Source organism: Melozone crissalis, unplaced genomic scaffold (genome assembly GCF_028551555.1).
Source record: "Melozone crissalis strain CALT ecotype California unplaced genomic scaffold, PUWL_Pcris_2 ptg000042l_1, whole genome shotgun sequence".
NCBI classification, from domain to species: domain Eukaryota; kingdom Metazoa; phylum Chordata; class Aves; order Passeriformes; family Passerellidae; genus Melozone; species Melozone crissalis.
The window spans coordinates 4,471,843-4,496,746 of NW_026535820.1; the positions used below are offsets into that span (position 1 = coordinate 4,471,843).

Sequence of the window (24,904 nt, forward strand, 5' to 3'; positions counted from 1 at the left end):
AGTAATAAATGTTTTCCACTTTTTCCCAGAGATTAGCACCCCCCTGCAGCCCTGCAAAAGAAAAGAACCACAGGCTCCAAAAGTCCACCATCTTCTGTGGCTGAGTGACACATGAACACAGCATTGGTGGCTTATATGTGTCATTCAACCTTAGAAGAAGCCACGTGTATTTCTTACATCTTCTACCCAGTCTGTAACTCAGCCACATGTCCATCACACCCTGGTGAATGGTCCTATCAAGCATGGTATCCCCAGATTACTCTTTGTCCTTTACATTTTAAAACAAGCTTAACAGTTAGTTAATCACTCCTTCTGCAACAGCTACAGCAGAATAAATGACATGATTGTGACAAATCTGAATTCAAAAAGAAGTTCCAGGAAAAACTCAAAGTTAAGCAAGGATGGCAAACATTTAGGCTGAATGTTAAAATGTTCACGCAAAGTGCCAAATACATCCAGTTATCCTTTGCTAAAATATAACAATCAGCTTCTATCTTTACCCCATTGGTATGGTGTTCTCTAGGTTTTCTAGATTCATCTATGCCTTGCTTTTCGCTCAATGGCATGAAATATTTGAGCAAGAAAGCTTAACTTTCAGAGCTCTGTTGATTGCTGGAGGACATCTGTGCAGAAGCTGATCAACAAGAATCTTTCTGAAATCCACACTTCTTCTCAGGTTCACCTCAAAGCTTGGTGCTGAGTTATGGACTCAAACTCGATGCTTGGTAGCACAGAGCCTGCTGTGCCAATCTCTAATAGGAAATACTCACTTCTCAACCTGGAAGTCCCTTTTCCAAAAGTTAACAACCAATCTAATGCAATATGACTTCGAGCAATGTTCTTCAAAATCATTACAGGAGAACAAACTAAGCATAAATCTGGCGCATCACGATTAGTATCACTGCAAAGAAATTGCAATTCCAGGAAGTAAAATCTGGTCTCAATTTTCTTTATTCAGACAAGACAGAAGATAAACACTGTCCAACAGAAATTATGCAGTTATTGACTGAAGGAATCTGAAATGAAGCTTCATGCTCCAGGCAATTAGGAAGACTTTTTACCCTGAGAAGTAAAAGATGTAAGAACCAGAAAAATATTCCCTTTCAATTATGCAATTGGGAACTACAGGAGAGACTGCAATATTCTGGGTAATTAAATTATAGGCTGTGTGCACTGTACTTACAAAATAGGAGAAATCCATAGTGATTTTCCAAAAATAATAAAAGCACCCCACCAAATTTCTGAATAGGAAATTAATTTTAGCTGTCTTTTCACCAGTGGGAATACTACCATTTACTTCAGTCTAGACAATTCTCACATAGTTTTTTGATAATACTGCATCTTAAATGAAGTTTTTCTTGCCTGTCTAAGGAACTTCAGTTATCTGTGATTTGCTGAATTACAATCAGCTACTTTTTAAAACTAAAAAAAACCTTATGTATAGGAAAAAAATTCAATTTATTATACAAGTCGATTAAAAAACCCAAAGTAATTTTTTAACGTCCAGGCATTCACACCAGCCAACATTAATCAACTATTTTTGGATGTCACTAATATCCATAGGAAGTCTACAGTTATACACAGAGAGAACAAAATTGCTATAATGAATTTAATTTATCTTTTGTACTAGCCAATTTTGGTACTAGTGATAAGGACATTTTTTCTTTAATAGAGTGCATCTTCCTTTAAAGAACAGGTGAGCTTGATCTCTATATGCCATGTAACAATTTAAATTCTGTATTATCATTTAAACACACACATCCCAAGAACATTTTCATAAACACTGTATTTATAAGACCCGGTTCTAACTATATAATTCTTATAACTCTGCAGTAGGTGTGGGAGAAGGATTCAACTCTTAATTTTAATTGGATTTTTCTCCTCAGTAAACACGTACTTGAAGAGTTTGTGAAGTTAATTAATAATATTGGTTCACAGTTTATGAAAAACTTGCAGAGAATTGGAAAATTACATTATAGAATCCAGATTGGTTTGGTTTTTCTTACTAAATTTGAGTCTTGGATGCCTGAGATTTTCTCCTTAACAAATATGACAAAGATAACAAAATTTGCATGCATTTAAAAAAAGGAAATTTTGAGTCCTTGCATATATACTTATTCTCAAGACTGAAATGTGATGGGAATTCTTTTATGGATGGAATATATGCACTCTGCTCTCTGTGTACTGAAGTGTAACAAAATTCTGTAAGATCAGTTTTATGTATTCCATTCTCCTGCTGCTGAGCAGGCAGAAAGCTCTGTGATGCCCTCTCCATCAAGATGAGATTATACCTCAAAATTCTTTCAGCATAGGACTGCAGAAATGCTTGAAACAGCCCTTTAAAAACACCATATAAAAATTATCTATGATATTTATTTCACTGCAGAAACTAAGCAGATTTTGAACATCACCATTGAGCAATCTTCAGCTTTTATACTTCAATTGGCTTTCCTTCAGTTTTATTCACCCCTTCCTTCCTCTCATCCCACTCAAACACAGCAGATATATGCACAGAGATTAACACCACACTGTTTACTTTGACCAAAAATAGAAATCTAGAAGAAAAAGTGCAAGGGCACCAAATGAGACATACCTGCATTGGCCGCCTGTACTTCCTGCAGGCTGTGACATGAGCAATAACACTCGCATGAGTCTCCTTGCTGACATTAATTCCATTCACTTTGATTATGCACTGGCCAGGGTGGAGACCTGCTGCAGCTGCCACTGTTCCTATTAATAAAAACCCACACAGTTAGCAAACTTCTTTTTCTGAACACCTCCTTTCAAGCTTATAGTCCAAAAAAGCTCTTTTTTTAAAAATCAGAACCTGGTCTGACTGATCCTTACATACTTCCCTTGACCACAGAGTACTTCTGTAGACCAGTTGGATGCCAAGAAAATGGAGTTTGCCAGCAGATGTTTCCATAAAAGAGACCAGACAATTTCCGAAAGGCTGCTTTATAAAACAGCAAACATTGACTAGCAATATGAAAATGTGGAAAATTCACCTCAAAAAAAGGACTTCAAAAGGATAAAATGGCTCTAGTTTGAAAGTCACTAATTACAACTTAGCCTATTTTTATATGACCCAAGCTTATGAGCTTCTTGTTTAATTCAGGTCTTTCAATTTTACATACAAAACAGAATTTTGCTGGCAATACATAAACCATAAGAGCGTACTAGAGTATCATGTTAATCATTAAGTGAAATATCTAAATTCCAAAGACATTTCCAAATATATTGTTCTTTTTCAATCTTCCCTATCAACATAATTATAGCAGGGGGCCTTAGAGCTTTAAAACAAAATCTCCAAGACAATTAAGTAGAATATCTCAAATTAAATTATCAGAGAGTGGGACAGGGGGACATGCACAACATGACACCAAAACAAAACATTGTCTTTAAGCTACATAAAATATTTGGTTCAGTAACTTATTTTCACAATTGAATAACCACATTGGGAAACTCTAGTGACTGAATAGGCACTACAAAAAAAGCAGCTGTCTCCAGGTCTTTTCACTGCAATTCAAACTCACTCCTGAAAGACAGAGTGCTGGAGTATGACCTTAGTTCCAGCTACCTGAACATTTGCCTCCAAATGCCTCTTGATACTGCCAGAGAGGTGCCAAGGAAGTAAAAATCGACTGCCTAGAGACTGCCAGACTGGGCTGCAGAAGCTAGGGGCTGTGAAAGAAAAGGCTAGACTGAATCTGCAGGGCTGACAAGTAGAAAGCTTGTCACGACTTCATGACTTGCCAGTTGAGCATATCTGACAAGGAAATAACTCACAGAATATACATAAGCTTCCCTCATTTTCAGAATTATCACTATTAGATTAAAGCTGTGTTTAAAATCTAATATAAAAGAATGTCATTGGAAATTACACTATTACCAGCTATTGCAATCTCCCCCCCCCCCCGCCAAAAGACTTAAAAATAAACATGTAAATAGATCTTATTTAATATCTCAAAAAAAAAAAAAATCCAAATCTCTCTTCAGAAAACACCAAGGTCCCAATTCAGTAAACTATTTAGGCACATGCTTAAAGTCTTCCAGGTTTAGCAAATGACACAAACAAGCACTTGCATATTGTTGGGGCTAATTGGAATAAAGTATGTGCCTAATGAATAATGATAGGCAGTTGACTTGAGATCCAGGTGCAGAAATAATTAACACATCAGCTACTAAGTCTGTAGTTTATTAGTCTTTCTTTTGAAAATCTAATTTCTGGCACCACAACCTAGAAAAAATGTCATCAAATTCTGTTCAAATCTGGCTGTTTTGCAGATCAGTTCACTTTTCATGCCTCAGTTACGAAAGCAGGAGGGGGGAATGAGACACAACTGTCCCACAATAACTGAAAACACAATCTGCTCTACCACAAGCAACATGAGACAGCAAGAAATAACTTCTTTTAGCACAAATGCCCTGCTCAAAAACATTGAGTTAGGTTAGCAAGTGTCTGAAAATCACATCCCAAAATAGTATTTACATGAACCATCTGCAATTACTAAGACAAAGCCACTCTTGAAAAGATTTGTAAAAAGCACACTTCTTAGTAAATGTTTTCAGACCAGTGCAGAACCACATAGCCACCTAACAAATTAACACACAGGTTCCCAACATGCAGTGGTATTGCATCCTTCCGCTACTCCTTAATCTGCAAAGAATGCACAGCTTTAACTGAACTTTCCTACATTGGTACAACTACATTTTTAAATGACAGCTGGAAGATGCATCCAAGCTTACAGAGTATAAGTACACAAAACAATTACATTTGAGTTTATTTAATATTGTTTGTTACTTTGGGGGAAAAAAAAATCTAAGATGGATTACTGGACCTAATTTTGACTCATCTCAACCAAGTCATTTAGATATTAAACATTTATTTAGCAGTACCATTGACAGCTCTTACGGCTTACCTCTCCCAACAGCATGGACAACAGATGGGCCAAAACCCCGGATTTGGAATCCAAGTCCATCTGCAGAGTCAGGAATCTTCACTGTCCTGATACAAAGAAAGATTTAACATGGATGTAGCAAAAGGCAACATTTTGTTATTCAGCAGCATGTAGGTTACAAGGGTGTAAAACTCCACACTTTTATTCAAATCAGGTTTTAGATTTTGCAGCATTCATATTCCAAATACCGTGCACCACCAACATCAGAAATAAGGGCAAGCTGAGACAGCAAACATTCTATTTCACAGGGAAATTGAATATGCTGGTTATAATCAGAACACCACCATAGCTTTAAAATTCCTCCCAAACAGACTGGTCTTTAGCTAAGTTGCCATAGCACAGCAACACTGAAAGCCCTGGAAGGCAGGCAGTCTCTCCCAGCCAAGAGGACAGAGCTTGGGGACCAGAGATCACAGCAGGTCTGATCAGAGAAGCTGCAGAAGGCTGCAGAACTCAGATCCATATTACATTTTAACAGAATCACAGACTGTGCTGAGTTGGAAGGGACCCACAAGGATCATCAAAGTCCAACTCCTGGCCTTTCACAAACATCCCAAGACTCACAGCAGGTGCCCAAGAGAACTGTCCAAGAACTTATTGAGCTCTGTCAGCCTGATGCTGTGGCCACTTCCCTGGGGAGCCTGTTCCAGTGCCCAAACACCCTCTGGGGGAAGAACTTTTTTATAATATCCAACCTAAACTCCCCTGACAGAATTACAGGCTTTTCCCTCAGGTTCTGTCACTGGTCCCCAGGGAGAAAAGATCAGTGTCCACCCCTCCTTTTCTGGAAGTTGCAGACTGCAGTGAGGTATCCTGTCATAAAAGGAAACTTTGTTTGATAAGTAGGACATTCCTCTCATGAAGCCATGCTGGCTGTGACCAATGCCTGTGTTGTCTCTCAGCTGCTTTTCAGTACCTTCCAGAATAATCTTCTCCATAACTTTGCCAGGCACAGAAGTGAGACTGACAGGCCTGTAGTTTCTCAGGTCCTCTTTCTTGGCCTTCTTGAAAATTGGGATGTTTGCCAGCTTCCAGTCAGCTGGCACCTCTTCAGATTCCCAAGACAGTTCAAAAATCATCAAGAGAGGCTTTACAATGACATCAGCTAGTTCTTTGAGGATTCTCAGATAACCCTCATCAGGCCCCATACAGTTGTACAGATTTGTACAGTTCCAACTGCAGCATCAGATCTCACACTATTTCAGGCTTGGATGAGAGCTGATCATTCTCACAGTCATGGACCTCCAGCTCAGGGCACTGAGACCCCCTTTGGACCACCACCCATGTCAAAGATGGAGGTGAAGAATAAATTAAACACCTCTGGGTTGTCACCTCTGTGAGGTGACCATGCTATAACAGGTCAATGTTATGGTCAATGTTATTTTTACATTATCTATTGCCATTAATATACTTGAAAATCTCCTTATTGTCCCCCCACGTTTCTGGCTGGCTTCAACTCCAGTTGACTTTTGGCCACATGAATTTTCTCCCAGCAGCAGTGAGCAGCATCTCTGCATTCTTCCCATGTCACTTGGCCTTGCTTCCACTGGGCTTACACTTTCCTTTTTAGCTTTATTTCTAGAGAATATTCCTGTTCAACCAAGCCAGCCTTCTACCTCACTGCTTGACTTCTCAATTTGGGAATTTCCTGCTCCCGTGCCATTAGGAGGTGATGTTTAAAAAGTGACCAGCACTGATGGACCCCAACAACTGCAAAGATATTTTCACTCGGAAATAATAAATCCCACAGGTGTTATAGTAGACAAGGTGTTGAGTAGATCATCCTGTGGTCAACAAACCCAAAATCTTTCTGCTGACACCAGCTTTGGAGCCATGTATTGACATAATGGATCTGCCTAATTCTATTGATATTATAGCTGGTCACTGGAAGAATCAACAAAATCAACTACCATGCTCCTGATCCCTCTATCAATTGTCCCAGGGCACTGTAGTCTTTTTTATTGCCCTTGGACTTCCCTGTTTTATTTCATCGCTGCCAGTTTGAACAATCCTTAGCAAAGAGTAATCAGAGGGCCTTAGTAGACTGGAGAATTTTCCAGTAATATCCCTTATCCCAGGCCCTTGGAGACAGCAGACTTCCCTGTGAGTTGGGTCAGGTCTGCATCTCGGCCCCTCCACTCCCCTGGGAAGGGAGTCTCCTATCACAACTTCCCTTCTTTTCCTGTTAACAGAGGAGGTCTTGATGCAGGGTGCAAGTGGTGTTGTTTCAGGAGGCCCCACCATCCCAGAAGGATCTTGCCTCATCTCATCAGTTGTTTGGCCTTCTAGGTCCAGAGCACCACACCTGTTGTAAAAGGCACCAGTCCTACTTGCCAAATTCAGAGAAAGAGGAACCTCCTTGTGGTACATGCTGTGATGTGCCTCCAGTCTTCATCTTTATCAGACCCCAGCTAACAGTCCTTTGGCTAATTACCCTGCAGGGCTCTGAGTCTGTCTGCTTCTTCACCACAATGGAGGTTCAAGACTCCTGGGAGTCTGAGACTGTAGCATTGCTGAAAATAATTGATCTCTCTTTTGCTCATTCACTCAAACACTGCATAGCCTGTTCAGTTCTTCCTGTAGCTCCACCTGCAACACAGCTCCTCAAACACAGCACGCTTTCTGCAAAATAACTCCTTGTAGTCCCCAGCCTTGCAAAGAGGCATCAGGCACTCCCAGCAGCCCGTGCCTCTCCTTGTTGAGTTTTCTTGAAAAAATGTTTCATTGCAGTTTTTCTGAGCAGCGACAGAAAGTAGCTACTGAGTTTTGTAAGGTAAGAATCATCCACTGTTCGCATGACTTGTAATAAACTTACCAACAAATCTAACCAACAAAAACACAATTCTGACAATCAAAATTCACATCTACTCCTTCAAATTAAGCCCTGAGCTCACTCGAAGTAAACTAGCATACTCTCATGATATCAGCTCAGGGTCTACAAAAAGCGACACAGCTGCATTAGCCCTTATCAGACCCAGTTAGGTCATGCATAACAGTGCACTGATTTAACTTTGCAGCCTTTCCATCCAGAGCCAGCTCTGTTATTATTTCAGAGATCTTTGCCCCAAGCTCCATTTCCCATTGCAAAAGCAAACAAATTCAAATTGATGCTGAAAAGTGATTTTAAAATACATTTGGACTGTAGCAAACTTGATTTACAGGCAGTTTTGAATAAGAGAATTGCATCATTTCTTGCACTTTTTTTTTTCTAGTATACATAATATTACATATTTGGAGATGATTATCATCAGAGATGGGATCCAAACTTCATTGAAGTATATTTTTTTAAATATAATAATATATAGAGATTAATAATTTTTCACTTGAAACATTTTGTAAGTATAACATCATTTAATGTACTCATATATTCACTATTGATACCATCTATTTGATTGCATTCTGAAACTGCTTTGAGAACATGCAAATAACAATGAAAGACCATCACTGGCAGTTAAGGTAAGAATACAGGAGAGAATTGTCTTCTGTGAACTCAGTTGTGCTAGCAGCAGCTGCTGACAAAAAGCAGGGAATATGAGAAACAAATTTGACTTCTGTGAACTCTAAACCCACTAGAGTGATGTGGATGAATTTCTCTCAACCTTGTAATTCATCCACAAGTTGAGTCAGAAATTAAACCAAGATTTGCATTACAGAAAGGCCAAGATGCTTTTATGCTTTCTGCAATCCTGTGGTCTGGGGATTTTTTAATTGTTATTTTCGTTTGTTTGGGGGTGGAAACAGGTGTTGAAGTATCAGTCCAGATAAACATCTTTATGCCTTATTAATTTTTCTTAGCTCTTTTTCCTGTTCTGGGTGCCATTTTACTTCTCAAGACACCTTTGCTTATCAAGAGGAGAAATAGATCTTCAATCTGCCACTTAACCAGAGCCATTCCTGAGCGAGGCACCCTGTATGCTGTATGGTAACAGAGAATAGCACCTCTTTATTCTGTGGATTTTGAATAAAAAATTACTTCTGAAAAATTTTTCTTAGTCTCCTTCTTATTTGTTATGTATAACCTAGCAAAAACTGCATTAACTTTACGAATAGACTTATGCTCATTTACGTACTCAGTGAACCCAATTATTAGGCCCCGCTTTGTATTTCTTTTGCGTAACAAAACTTGTGTTTAGGGAGGAATGGGCAAAACTGTGTACAGAAATGCATCTGTTTGACAAAGATGAGGAGCTGTTTATTTCCTCCTGCTGTTTACACAACCAACACACCAGCTGAAGGGGCCCATGGGACCACAGAGTCTGACAATGACAAACCAGCAACTAATCCCCAGACGCAGGAATTTGTTTAGTACACACAGCCAGAGATAAGTGATCAAAACTGACCATATAGTCCATGAAATTGCATTTAAACTTGCAGTATCTGCATGTACTTACAGTGGCAGAGCTGAAGATCTAAGGTACTCATGTGATTCTTTTGCTGACTCACAAATAGGATAAAACAAAATCAAGGCAAATCAAATTGCTTGACTTTGCAAAGTCAGATCAGACACAGCATCTAAAACCCCTTTACAGTAGTGCTGTCTGAAGACCCACTGGTCTGAAAATTCCCTTCAACTGTTGTTTGTAAAACTTCCCAAAGGAATGACAACTTACTCTCGAGGTTTGGTGCTCACAAGAACCCTCAGGGGCTTTCTGCTGTTTAAACAGGCTTTCAGGAAGCAATCCACTTCACTGAAGGGCCGCAGGAAAACCAGGTCACCATTAATGGCAAAGATTTTCTTCCCAACTTCCAAGCCTGCCATCTAGAAAATAACAACAGTTGTGTACATGTTTGCTTCTGTGACCACTAACATTATGTTTTCTTCTGCTGGCATGCAACTCCAATAGAAAAACTGACATTCACATTTTCTTTACATTCTTTATGACTCCTTCACATAGCATGCACAGGGGACTTACACCACGAAATGTTTCTAAAACTGGTAAAATTCATGTGAAGGGTAAGTACTCATTCTGAAGAGAGCTAATTACAAGACCTGGTATTAATCAAGATTTTGTGACAGTATTACAATATCAGTTCATTTTTTTAGTAATTAACACAACAGCTTTGATTGAGCCATTTATTTTATGACAGTACTTAATTTCTCATCCACCATTTTCCAAAGGAACTAAAGCTTCTTTTCATAAAGACCCAACTAATATTTTAGTCAGTGAATATTTGTTAAGCTCCAAAACAAAGAGTTTTTAAACTTTGGTCTAACAAGAAAAGTACAATTACAGTAGAACTACAGGAGTACAAAGAGTGGCTCAGGGTATGGGCAAAGCCCAAGTGCCATCTGAGAATATGGCAGAACCTGACTGATAGAAATCAGATCATATAACTCTGTGGCTGAATTATATTATTCATTTGCTTGTCTATTTATAATTTAAATTTATACTTCACTATGAGATTTAGAAAGCCTTGAAATCTAAGTCCAAGTTTTTCTCTTATGAAAGAGCATCATACTTTATCTTTACATATACAGAGACTCCCATGCTCCTCAGTAGAATCTTAATTAACCCAAAGAGAATCTAAAGCAATGCTACCAAACAGGAAGGCTGTAATTTATTCATTCAGGGTCTCAAATCCCAGATTTTATCTACAGCTTGATACATCCTTTACTATGAAATATGTCAACGGCAACTCACAGACTGGCTCTATATCCATTTCATATTCTACCAATAATGCTGATTTCAATTATGATTAATGTCATCACTGGAATATTATAAAATGCATAAAAATAAAATGACAACTTTTATAATATCAATCAATATGAAAATTTAGCTGAGCAGAAAATAAGTGTCAAAATATGGTCAAAACAATATTTTAAATAAAAATAAAAAGCTAAAAAGAAAATGAACAAACAAAAACAAACAAATGAAAAAAAAAAGGAAAAAGGGAAACAACTCATAGGCACAACTTTCTTGGTAAGTGTTCACTGTCACCTACCACTATAGCCTTTCCTACATGATGTACAAAACATACATCTGTGATGAAGTAAATAAAACAGGGAAGATAATTTATAATATTCCATACCTCAGCATTTGATCCTTTCTCCACCACTTTAATAATTGGCACCTTATTTTTATCTTCTAAACCAAAACCATAGGTTCCTTCATTAGAATTAATCTGTAAAATAATTTTAAAAATAATGTTCAGAAAGGCATTAATAAAACTGAAGTATGCCTTGATTAAATAACAATAAACTGTCCTAATATATTGCCATTATGACCAATTTTTTTATTAATCAAAGCACACAGTGATGGTGTTTCACTCACCAGTAATGACTTGGCTATGACATTTTCCACTACTTTCAGATCATGTTTCATGAGTCTGTGCTTCATATTTGATCCTTCCATTTCTTCATCCGCATAAAAACGGAACAGCAGTGGTTCATCTTTAAATTCACTTTTCTCTAACACTGTATGACAGAAACCCAGACATATTAATCTTGATTTTCTTTTCAACTTTTGAATATCATGTCTTTCATGAACCATTAAGTACTCAACATGCATACACATATTGAATGCTAGCAAACTATTGTTTGTGTGTGTGAATCTAGGTAAATCTTTTAACATAGACAACAATTGTTATTTGGATTCATTACAGAGAGACAGGTATCACTAAGCTCATGTTTTCAACTAAAACATCCAGATTCCACCAAGCTGAGAAAGATGTATTAGCCTGAAATCGTTTTAGTGAAAATACTAAGCACAAGGTTTCTTCCTAAAAGGGATTTTAAAACATGATTTTGAAAAGTTCTGCAGGACAGCTGCTGAAGATGCTCACCACCAAGTTCTGGCATTCTCCAGGCAGTGTAGCATCCTGGGTTTAGAATTAGAAACAGGTTTGCTGGGGATGTGGAAGCAAGCAGAACAGCCAGTAGATGCAGTTTGTGAGTTCATAAGTCAAAGGAAAAAGAATGAACAATACAGGAGACTATGTTCTCAACCCTTTGTCTAAACAAACAGATAAAAAGTATTTCTTCCTCTTTTCATTTCAGTAAATGACCTACTACTTCAATCCTTCCTCTGAAATCTTCCCTCTGATGGTATTAAATGGGTCCCTGTTCACCTTAATTTTGGTGCTGCACATATCTCTGGTCTCCTCTCCCTTCTTTGTTCTTTACTATCCTTATGATTTTGTCATTTTTATCCAATCCGCTTTCTCCCACTTTTTTGAAGCCATGATCCTTCATATCTTATTAATTCCCCCCAAAATCTCACATTTCTCTCCTACATGATTTTTTTATTGTCTCATCAGTGCCAACAAGCATTACTTTCTTAAGACATTTCTTGCAAAGTGACTAATAAAACTGCCCCCACTAAATCCTTTAGCGGATTAATTCCCCAGCACATGCTATAAAATTGGATATAATTTTCAGAGTATACAATAGCTATTTTTTTCCTTGAAGACTGTAGCATCAATCTCTTTAGTGATACAATAGAAGAACTTTCCATCTGTTCTGTAATATCTTTATCAGCCCCTGCATTTCCTTCCAACTGTGCAGATGACATTAAACAGAAAGTAAGCATAGCTTGTACAGAATGTATTTACTTACCATGGTGCATAAACCCATTATCACAAAGAGCTACACCAAATATCATAGCTTCCTCCCTGGTCCGGCAATCCCCCTGTTAAAACACAGTACATGTTTAAAATATACTTTAAAATATTAGCAAAATGGAAACTGTGCACAATGGCATCATCCCATAGGGATGGCAATTACTGTAGATTACATTTACCACCACCACCTTTATGTATACATTTCTAGCATATATATATATATAAACCAGTATATACCTGTTTATCATAGAATCAGAGAGCAGTTTGGGTTGGAAGGGACCTTTATATGCTATAACACTCTATAATTACAAATAGATAGGAAAAGACTTCAGCAAGGCTGCATTCTCCATAAAAATAGAATGTAATAGAAGCTATAAGCACCAAAGTTTTAAACTTTTATTTTATGGAACTAGTGCCTGTTGACAGAGTGAGCAGGATATCATGTTGTTTGTTTCTTGTTCATTTAAAATGAAACAGAATTGATGGCAACAAATTGGTACTGACTTTTGCTCATCTAGTTAGTAATTTAGAGTTTCTCATTTCATTTCATTTTAAGCCTGGACAGTGTTATATGCTGAATCACAAAGCTAAGTGCCATCAAAACATTTCAATTCAATTTCAGATCAGAAAGATAAGCGCTATAGCGATGAAAAGCATAGTTGATGACAGCTGATTTCTGCTGCTTTACTGGTTTAAGAGGATTACACTACATAAAGTGTTTGTATGTTGTTCTTGATATATCACTAGCTTTCAAGTCAGAATTTAAATGAAAACATACATAAATCCAGAGGTGTCTACTTGCCTGGGCAATCAACCAATCTATGAATTTGTTCGCCATAACCACAGATTTGTAGGTTCTCAAGTGATAGTCTTTATCCCTGTTCAAAATAACACAAAACAATTTTTCAAAATCAAACAAAAGCTCTGAAGAAAGAGAAAAATACTTGTCATTTATAAGCAAGTTAGTGGAAGCATGAACTGAGCACTTAATAATGGTTGAGGAGTTTTCTCTGGAGGAAAAAAACTAGCAAATGAAGCCTTTCTTGTAGACAGAAAGAAGGAGGCTGATCACAACTTATCTGGGTGATATTGCCAATGGAGTATGAAGGCAGGTGTGTCGCTCTGGGACTATTCTAATGAGGTAATGGTGTATTAGTAAAGGAGTGCACCAATATATACAGGAAGCATATAAGCATATCCATCAGGACCTAGGAGGCTCTAGAAGTCCATTAAAAAAGTTATATTGAGCAGAGTTGGCAGCCATTTAGTGGTTCAGTTATGCTTTTTGTCTTGACAGCGTTTCAGTCTTATCTGATTGCTCTCAAAAGACCAATCATGAAAGGATGGGTTAGGTTCCTACATTCAAACACAGTATCTTCAGATCATGTACTTCTTCCAAATGACTCCCTCAGGATTTCCCAATTGCACTCACCTAATTACTGGGGTAAAGAGACTGTGAAGGCGACAGTACAGTCGTACACCCTGTTAAAGAGAAAGAGGTGGGTGAGTCAACCACACACTCACACAGACAAGAGGCAGGGACATAGTAAGGAAGTCTGAATGCTGTCAGTGGATTTCACTTTCATATTAAAAAGATCTGTTCAAATTTCTATGTATTTTCATGTGCCAAAACAATGTTCCCCGATAACAATATTAATGAATAAATTATGAGAATGAACACATTTCCTATCTAACCTAAGCTTACTGAGACATATGCGAAACAGATTAGCTTTAAGGTAGGATTAAAAAATTCTGAAGGTTTGAAATACTTAGAAAGAAAAGCACACAAAAAATAAATCAACATTTCCATGCATTAAGGCTGTCCCAAACAGTGGTTGCTATTCTACACACAGCTGTGTAATTACAGTAAAAACCACTGCATTTCATTATATGCATCAATACTTTGCTTACAAATTAGAATTATAACTAATCAATTTTTAAAATGCAAAAAGATTTAAATATTAGAAATGTTTTCTATTAAAAGCCAATAAATTATACATCTGCAGTAGTTTAAGAAACTACCATCGGAAAATTGTATTTTAAAAAATAAAAACACATTAGTATTACTTAGGAAACTATCAAAAAGCAATTATGTTTACAATATGCAAGTATAATGACTAAAAGTTGTGTCAAATTAGATTCCACCCTACTTTGCTCTGCCTGGGAGTTCAGTATTGTAGATTCCTCCAGATGCACTTCATATTAACAAGTGGAGCAAAAATTAAATTAGCCTGCAGCAAAAATTAAATTATACTGCAGTGTAATACCCAAATGCAGACATTTTCTACTGACTCCAAATCATGACAGATTTGAATATTAATGAGTTTAAAGGAAAGTTTGATCAATCTTTTCATTGTTGCCAGTAACATAGATGAGTAGTATAACCTATTATGTCTAAACATCTATGTGACTATAGATTTACTGCCTAGTTAGGACACTAACAAAGGACACTCAGATTTTAGAGAAATCTGAAAGCAGTTTCCTACATATATCTTCATATCTATGAGAAGGGACTGAAAAAAAACCAGACTGAACCTCAGCTTCAGGATTACCCAGAAACACAAGCAATGCATCCTGCATATTAAACCACTGAATAGCAACTATAACTACATAATAGTAAACTAATTTTGTATTTAAAATGTATAAAAATTAACGAAAAGCTTACAAATGGAAAACTGAATTTGATTCACATAAATATAGATTGGTAACAGTGAGGGGATGTTGTTTATCCCAGCAAATCTTACATTACTTTTCAAGCAGAATCTCAGTTTCTGATGTGTTCTTTCTAGTAATAGCAACTTTTATTCTGTACCTTGGAGATGACATCCTGCATCTCATTTCTGGGATAGTATGTTCCATCATCATATCGGAATCTGTACAGCATGTGTTCAGGTTTGAATTGGTGCTTATCTGTAACTAAATTAAAAGGAAAAACGCATTGTTGGATGACTTTCTGAAGAAACCAAGGAGAGAGGAAGGTCAGCATCATTTCTTTTAATAAGAGCCCTAAACACATCAATAGATATATTTTAAACAGGGAGGCCAGGAAGCCCAGTTAGATCATCTGCCCTAAGCTCCTTTAAGCCACTGATGACAATTTTTTTTACAACATTTAAGTAGTACAGAAGAAAACAAACAGTTTCAAGTCACAGGGCAAAGAATAAGGAGGACAGTCAGGGGACAGCATGAAAAATGAGGCCCTCAATTCCTTTAGTCCTCAGTGCTTTTGCAGAGCTTATCTAGCAAATAGCCAAATAAGCCTTATTTTACAGCTATTAATATTATTTTTCCACATTATGATCTGTCCTCATTCTTGATGAGGCCAACCTCAGATATACAAACATTTCACAACACAATTGACCAGTCTTGCAGTGGGAACAAAGGAGAGAGGAACATCTCCCTCCACATAGAGCCACCTAAACGTTGTAAGTGCAAGAGACTGGCAATTGTTATGAAGATGTTAACAGGTGGAATTCCAGAGTTTTACAAGGTTCTGGCAACAAACCTCACAACTTCAAGTGTTTTGTGAAAACAGGTAATATCTTAGGATACAAAAGTCCTCCTGGAAACTGCACAGCTGCAAATCTTTCTGAAAAACAGCTGATCCATTTGATGGTTGAGGACAGGCTTAGGCACTATCACCACCCTAAGATAACTGCTTTATTAATTACAGCTTCACTTGCAGTTGTAACCTTAAATTTTGAAAGTCAATTTACATGTCATCAACTGATAAAGGAGGGTGCTGCAATGTCTTCATTTATCAGAGTAACACACCTGAGAGAGCTAGGTAATTCTGTGCATGTGTTCCTATAACAAGTGATTAAGCCATCATACATAATTATTTTCCAAAAATTCAGTTAGGCATCATAAACTTTGTATAGCGAGGTGCCTTCCGTCTGTGTCATTTTTCATGCCCCTTCAAGCTCCTCAGTATTTCCACACAGCATCTGATACACAGACATAAAAACTGAACTTCATATATGAAGTGTCATATGCAAGAGCAAAATAACATCTCTACCTGCATTTGAGATATCTACAAATAGTAAAGCCCAGGACACTATTCCAATTGCCTTGAACTGAATTATTCAAAATAATTCCTAAGCTCTTTCACATATCATTGCCTCTAAATACATGAGATAGACTACAAAATTTTCACATACCATGCCTAACATAAGTATCTACGTGAATTTTAATGAATTGTGACCATTTAACTAAAAAAACCTCCACGTCTTCTAGCTCTATAATTAAAAAATATTGTTGAAGAAAATACTGTTGAAGAAAAATAACGTATTCCAACAGATTAACAAATATGAAAGAGTTCTTTATAACCAGCAAGTTCCGAAAACAAAAAAAAAAAAAAGCCAAGACAGTTTTCTTAAAGCCAAATTATTCCTCAGTCTTACAGGAATGTGCTGGGAGGGAAAGAGGATGACAAAGCACCTTTCCTTTCTTACATGCCCATGACAGACAGAGCAGGCTATGCCCTCAGAGGAGCACATGTACAACTCTGTCTCTGTAGTCCCAAGTTACCAAAGTGCACCAGAAACTAAGGGAGTAGCTCCACAGAGCTGGGACTTGCTGGGTTTCAAAAACTTGGGCTCACAAAATGCTGCATTACCACTAAATAAGGAAGGCCAAGTTGCTTTGTGTGCCATTTCCAACACCATACCCACATTTATGCTGGGATATGTATTTATATGGCATACACTACATAAAGGGAACTGATCAAGATTTAAACTGGTCTTTTCTTTTAATTTTTTTGCCAAGGCAATTTAAAATCAGATCATTACATCAGTCCAAGGAACAGCAACATAAATACCTATTCATTTTAAAACTATCTGATATTCAGTTTATTTTTGTAACTACAAAGCTCCTTAATCCATTGAGACAAGGTTTCCATCAGCTGCAGCGAGAGGACAAAGTACCTCACTCCATTGAATGGTATCAGTCATTTCAGATATCAGAGAATTCCACAAGGCAGATTTAAAATAGCAGCATACAAACAGATTTTTCCCCTTATATAAAAGGGGAGGGGGGAAAAAAAGGAAAAACTGTAACTTTTCTGCTTGCTAGAGTTCACACATCAGCAAGTACAACAATGTCCATCACAACATGATTCTGTCACTGCTAGAATGAATTCCAGCACAGTGACAATAATGGCCAGCCTACTGAATATGCAAGTTCTCAACAAAGGCCTCTACAATATTTGCAATGTAAATAACAGCCAAACGTTCTTCCTCCCTTGCTCCCTATGTGAAAACAGATGGTTCATTCAACTTTATTTTAGGAATGCTATTTTCAGTGAACTACAGCTGGATTCACTATTCAAAGTAGCATGTCTGGCTCACATTTCTATGCTCTAATATAATTACCCTTTTATCTCATGAAGTCACACAATATTCATTTAACTCTGCATTGATAAAATCTATGGGTGTATTTAGGATATAAATTACAAGATCAGGAGAAGAATCTCTGACAACAGAATCATTCCATTGAAAACAGTTCAGTGTGTGTAGTAAACATAATAGCATCTGACATTTGAATGATTGTGGAAGAAAATAATGTAGACTGACATTAAAGAAATGACGACTACATGACTACTGATTAATAACCTTAATATTTTTCCTCCTACTTTGCATATGTTTAAAACACACTCAACTCAGTGGCACTATGTTTCTCTCACTTTCTTTCCAGTCAAGGACACTAAAATCATTGCAAAGAACTTAAGTATTAAATTACTTGCTGGCTGGAGTACAGAGGTATTAAAATGTATATTATCAGAGATTCCATCTAAATTTACACCCTGGATCTATGATGGCATGGTAGCTAACTTGACAGCTTTGTTTTGAGTGATTGTACCTATGATATCGGATTCTGTAAAACATGGCTTCAAATAAGTTTCTCCGGTTTACTTCTATGGTCCTGTTAGATTCTACCTTGTAATAACAACAGAGATAAGGACATGTTCTAGTAGGAGAAAAATGTTGCCAATGCAAACTACCTGCAGAAATCAAACCTTCTTACCGGCTAAAAAAACAATGAAACCTCTGAGTGATACTTTTCTCCACAATAAACTAAATGCAGAGAGTTGATTGCAGATTTCAGCATCAAAATAGCAATTTTAGTAACTATACAATGTAGTGAAGAGAAGGCCTTAAAATGCAAAAGATTAAATTGTTAGGTTACAGATTCATCAGCTCCACTTGTACCATCCAACAGATGAGCAGGCTCATTTATCAAAACAGCCAGCTGTGACTCACTGTCATGTAAAATTCTTAGCTGAACACCTTCCCTAAAATGCCTGGCCTTAATAAAGGTTAGAATCCGTACAAGCAGTGTACTACTCTGTGTTTCCCCAGAATTTTTTTTTTGATTACAAAAAAACAGCAATGTTTCTCTATGTCCTTTTCCCTGATGCTGCGATCCCAACAGCAGAGAGAAAATCTGATTAAATCAGTGGAGCCTTTCCCAGCAAATCTGCTATGGACATGGGCAATGGCCCCATGAGGCCCCTGGAAGGATATAATGCAGATTCCACAAGCTGTCTTGTGTTAACAAGACCATCTTTTAGTCAAACAAAATTAAGTCCATTCTAGTTACAACAATCATCTTGAAAACAAGTAAGTTAAAACTAACTCTATTTACCATGGTGAATAATGCCGTTCTCTAGTAAAGCTTGGCCAAGATGAACACCTTCTTCAGACTTGTGTATCTCTCCAATTTCCAACAGCCAGGACACAAATTCGCTGAAAAAACAGACAAAGAAAACAAACTTTACATCTCATACCACCAGATCTACTGCATGTTCCTCTCCATTACTAGTGTTTCTTACTAGTCTTGTAAATGATTCTTTAGCCCAATGATCCGCCACCTGTATGTCATACCACCTTTAAAAAAACTCACTCTTTACAGCTTTTATTTTGACATAACCACAAACAGTTTCCCTTGAGATGTCTTTTCTGCTCAGAAGTTTTCCATGCATGAAGTTAACCTGGCACATAGTAAAGATTTTTCATGTTTTCTGGGAGACCCTCAACTGGCATAGCTGCACTTGGTCAGACAGATAAGGCAACCCCAGGCATTCCTACTGCACCTGTCCAGGGCAGGCATGCCATGGTGGCAGAACAAAACCACAGCATGACAGAACAGTAGGCTTGTTACTTCCAAGGTGTCTCAAACATATTGACATCCAGAGCTTATCTACTAAGTATATATTCACATGCAGAAAATGCCTGGCTTCCACCAAAGCAAAGCTGATGCAGTCCAGAGACATTGGATCTACAGCACATAAGATGTGCACGTTACAAATCAAAAGAAAAGTGCAATGAGGTAGTGCAACCTTCACATTCGTGGGTTTTAACTGGTGACCCTGGGACCAGCAGAAGCATTCTTCAAAACAGTTCACTCCAAAGATAGCACTGAAAAGAAGCCATTTGATGGTAGATTCAAGTGGCTCCTCAGCATGAGTGTGTTCTTCACCTGCATCCAACTTCACTGAGGAAACATGATTCTACCATAACTTATGGTAGAAGTTTGGTAGAATCATTAAACTTAATCTTGATTTCATTTCTCTTCAACTGCCTCACTTCCAACAGCACATAAGAATCTCCCAAGTTTTATTTCCCCTTTTTGAACCCAGTAGTATCTTCTCAACAACTTTTTTGTGCAAAACGCGCTATTTTATAAAAATGCTTTTCACACTTAACTTATGGCTGTAAGTACTTATCTTACAGCCAAATACAATAAGTGATAACTCTTCTGTCTCCCAAATTATTTTTTTTCATAGACACATTTTAAGGCCATCTATTTCTTTTTCAGTCTTCTCGAACCATAGGCATAGTAAGGCATTATAAACATCCTCCTGATAATTTAAAATGTAAACCTTATTTACTAACTCTGTTCCTGACCTTCAAGCAAGAGGAGGACAGAAGCTGTTTTAAGAGACAAAGATTACTTAGGTGGAATAAATAAAATTTTACACTCCAAAATAGTAATTCCAGAGACAAAATGAATTTTAAAAGTTGGGCATTATTTTTTGAGAGAAACTAATTCACTTGATGCATTTCCATATTTTCACCATGTCCTCTGGAGCCTTGTCTCTTTAATAGAACTACTTTGAAAATGAGAACACATTCATATATTTCAGGCAGACCATTTTACATTATGGCAAAATTCTGTGAGGCAAATAGGCCTAACAGACATTAAAAATGAAGAGCAGTTTCTACAGAATCCCAAAGAAGCTTTAAAATGTGGGTTTAGATGGCAAGAATTCACACTAACAAATGCATATACTACCTTCCAAGAAAGCATTTGGGGAAAGTGGTTAATTTCCTCTTCCTGTCTTTGATGAGATTCCCTTGTTTGCACATCATTTTGTACAATCTTTCTCCTTGTTCAGAGATCATCACCCAAGTGTCCTGTTCCATGCCCAATTTTAAACCTGCCAAAAATGCATTAACATTTTATGAAGTGATATTGCCATTATATCTCAGTATCTTCCCTGAAATGGAAAAGCAATACTGATACTTTACATCAAAAAAAAATTGAAGAGCTGGTTTGCATTATTTTCTCATGATCAAGTTAAACCACAAACATCTGATCTTCATAAAGCCTAACCAAAATATATTTTTCTCACAGAGAAGTTAATTTGTTAGTCTATCTACATCATCATTTATTTTGCAGTAATAACAGACATCAGTATATGAACACTTGCAAGGGAGTAATCTTGTCTTCACAAGTGTAAAATAAGGAGACTCAGTTTTGCACTGACCATGTGATAATAAAAAGATCTGCACTGAAAGGAATATTTTTCAAACTTCCAGTTAATAGTAGTAACAAGTTATCAGGTATACATATGCTAGTTTCACATAGATATTTCACCCCTTTTCCACAAAAACATTCAGGCTTGGCAGGGGCGTTGGAACTAGATCTTCATGGCCCCCTGCAACCCAAGTCATCCTATGATATTCCATCTGAGTAAGGGTCTGGTACTCTTTAGTTTTGAAAATACAGCCTGAAGAAATGTGTCTGTCATGAGAAGCTAATGGTGATACTGGGAACAGAACAAGGATTGTCTCTCAACATCCAGGAACCAGATAGCAGTGATGTCACACAAACAAATCAAACTTGGAGTACCCCAGGGAAAAGAAAACTTAACTAATATACTACTTCTGGAGCTTATAGGATGTTGATGCTGTTATTTGTATTGACATTTCAAGTAAGGTCATCACAGTATCATCAATCTTAAAGATGACCACCTTTGAAATAAATTTCTGAATGCCTCAGGGGTTTACAGGAAAGTCACCAAATTGACAGAAAATTTCTGCAAGAAGTTTCCAATACATCTTGATTTCCTCTAGCAAGCAAATACTGTCTACAAAGTGGTCCTAGTTCATGATTTTATTACAAAAGATGAAAACTCTGCTAAATCACTTAATTCAGAGCATTGCTTCAGCTCCTTTTTGTTCAGCTTCTGCTACATGGATTCCAAGTAAAAGTAGAGGTTTTGTTTCTCTCAGTCCATTGAATCTCTGAATCTTCCAACTCATTTGGTTTTCAACAATTCTGTGCTGCAGTCTTAATCTATGTCAGTCTCATCTCCTCCTGGTTTCATGGTTTTCAGAGTTTTCTCCTTGGTAGCAAGACCACTGAGAGCATCAGGACCTGAAAGCCTCCACAAATCATAGGTTGCTAAAATCCTAAGACATGCATTTGGCTTTGGGATGGCTACCTCAGACCTCCAGCTTGCCAAGTTTAGCTCCAACTCATTTCTCTTATCAGCTGCTCAGTTGATTAGTGTGAAACAGTAAGAATTCATCAACATAAAATACAACTACTTACTCTTTGTATTTCTTGCCTAAAGCATCAAGAGCCTAAGGGAGACATGAAACTTAACAGAGAAGTAGGATTTACTGAAAACTAGTACCATACAAGGTGTTATACAGAAGCAGACAAACCTGGGGTTTTTGCATTTGGCACTATGTCTACCACACTGCTTTTTCATTTTTTAAACATTTTTCATATTTTAAAAGTGTTGACAGTTTAGACCTCTAAGGCATTTTTTATCTTTTCTGCTACAAATTCCTGATGTCACTACTGATTAGCCAGTGCTGAGACACCCTACTTGAAACTCTGATCCTACAAGAGATTCTAGAACATCCAGTATTCAACTTTAAATAAACAAAGAAAATATTGTTAGTGTCCATCTACAACAGAGGCACAAACCAACAATTACTGCAACAGGTGATGGAAAATCTACAAAAATCAGGAAAAGAATCACAGATCTGAATACAAGGTCATATTTTCTCTCAACATCAAGTCTCCAAATAGCATTACTAATTAGGATATTTGGGGTTTCAAATGAAATTAGTTCCAGAAAATGATGATGCATCATCTTTCCCAGCTTCTACTTGGTGCTGGGTTCACCTTGAACATGTGAAGTTATTTGTGGTCACATTTGAGATCAGGATTATATTTCATCCAAGTATTCTTCCACCTTAATTCAGTCACTCAGAAAGATAGTAGTTTTCCAAAGGTGATTGGAAATGGTGATTACTTTCTTGGGTAGGAGGTAATACATCCAAGATGGAGTTGTTAATGTGTTGTGTACCATTTCAGTTTGGATCATCTGCATTAAGATCCAACAGAAAAAGCCTGCTCATTTAGGCGATTCCAATGGCCAGTCACAAAGGAAATCAGTGCATACAAATCCCACTAGGCATCTAGGATAGACCCTCAGATACCACAAATCATGGTAATAATACACTGGTCTCAATGAATTTATGCCAATTTATACTGGTTGAGGATAAACTGTAAAATCACAGATTAAATATCTCCCCATTTCTCAAACAGCATTTACTACCAGCATACATGATTCAAGACATTATGCCCTTCCCAGTACAAGTTTGATTCATTTTTCCCAGACTGGTATTCATAAATCTGCAGCTGCACCTGACAGGACAAGTTTGCCTACCAGCTGGTTTTGCTTTATACCCAAACATAAAAATACAGTATGGCTTTCTGGAGGTTTATTGACCTACCTTTTCTTCTCTCTCGCTCTTTCAAAATAGCTTCCAGCCATTCTTGCTTCTCTTCAGGGGTTTTTGCCATGCATACAAACCATTTATTCTTTGCAGTGTTGTGGATCTTCCAGCCATTAATAACAGTGTGGCCACTGCTGTGGTAGTCAGCTGGGAATAGATAAAATTGCTTAAAGAGCATCAATTCATAAAAAAAGCAATAGCAATAGTTGCCACAATTACTAAAAACTTATCACCACACATAAAAGTCCAGAAAATACAGAAGAATAAAATTTAAGTTTAAGTTATCTCTGCCACCATGAACTAAGCTATAACTTAGTAATCTGTAGTTTTAATTTTTATAAATAGTGTCCTTTGTAAAGTGTAACAGAGATTTGCCTAGCATAAGGAAGAAGGTATAAAATCAACACTAAAACAGGCAGAGTCCCATTAAAAGAAAAGATAACGGTACTTTGGAGGGCTTTTGTGTTAAACTGAAATAAATAATTCCTTAAACAAGCAGCATTGCTCTTTTCCCCCTTAAATTACTGAGTTGCTATGCTGATTGACTTGATTTGCTATTAAGTGTAAAAAAGGACTAAATATGGAAATACAATTTCAATTTCACAAATAATCAAAGCACAGACATTTGGAGTATCTTTACTGGTTACCTGAATAAGCAAGTATCTACCCTTACTAGTTTAAACAAACTGGAATATAACAAAGATGTTCTGATCTAAAAACCAAATGCATAATTCCTGAAATATGTTCCTAACAGCCTTATGTTTGATGGGCACATTATGAGAGGTAAGGGTTGCTGATGCTCTTAGATAACTAGAACTCCTGACATGTAATATGTAAAAATATCTATGCTATAGAAATCAAATTATTCACTATTTATTACTCTATATTTACCTCTATAGCAATTTATTTTACCATGCTAGTCCATAAATCTCATTCAGAAATTCCAAAATTAATCCCCTAACTGTCCTTCACTAGGATTACATGAATTTCCCGGGGAAAAAACTGTGAGGGATAAATGCCTTATGATAAGAAATAATCTTTTTTCATAAAACACAGAATAAAAAACTAGAGCTAGCAACTACAATACAAAACACTAAGAAAAATCAAAGGTCAATATTTTCTCACCACAAACTTTCATTAAGTGGCAAAAAAGTCCTAAGGCCAACCCTGAACTAGTGCAATAACCACACAGCTTTTCATTTAGTAAATACTTTTTCAGCCCTATTTTTTATGATGAGATGAGATTTTCTGAAACTGAAACCCTTGCTGAAATGCTTGCTAAGATTTATCATAAATCTCAGCAGACATGCTAGTATCCTTTCAATAACTTTGCATTTTAAT

General features: G+C 37.0%; 1 protein-coding gene across 1 annotated transcript in view; it reads right to left on the bottom strand.

The window, feature by feature from the left end:
* Window positions 1-24,904, bottom strand: part of PREX2 (phosphatidylinositol-3,4,5-trisphosphate dependent Rac exchange factor 2) — a 166,250-nt gene that overhangs the window by 75,559 nt on the left and 65,787 nt on the right. The window contains exons 10-21 of the mRNA XM_054285170.1: window positions 23,561-23,710; window positions 20,817-20,961; window positions 19,167-19,267; window positions 15,334-15,437; window positions 13,954-14,003; window positions 13,324-13,399; window positions 12,517-12,589; window positions 11,234-11,376; window positions 10,992-11,084; window positions 9,572-9,720; window positions 4,923-5,008; window positions 2,594-2,730 (exon numbers count right to left, since the gene is read on the bottom strand). Coding sequence (XP_054141145.1) covers window positions 2,594-2,730; window positions 4,923-5,008; window positions 9,572-9,720; window positions 10,992-11,084; window positions 11,234-11,376; window positions 12,517-12,589; window positions 13,324-13,399; window positions 13,954-14,003; window positions 15,334-15,437; window positions 19,167-19,267; window positions 20,817-20,961; window positions 23,561-23,710 — 1,307 coding nt within the window. The remainder of the gene's footprint in view (window positions 1-2,593; window positions 2,731-4,922; window positions 5,009-9,571; window positions 9,721-10,991; window positions 11,085-11,233; window positions 11,377-12,516; window positions 12,590-13,323; window positions 13,400-13,953; window positions 14,004-15,333; window positions 15,438-19,166; window positions 19,268-20,816; window positions 20,962-23,560; window positions 23,711-24,904) is intronic.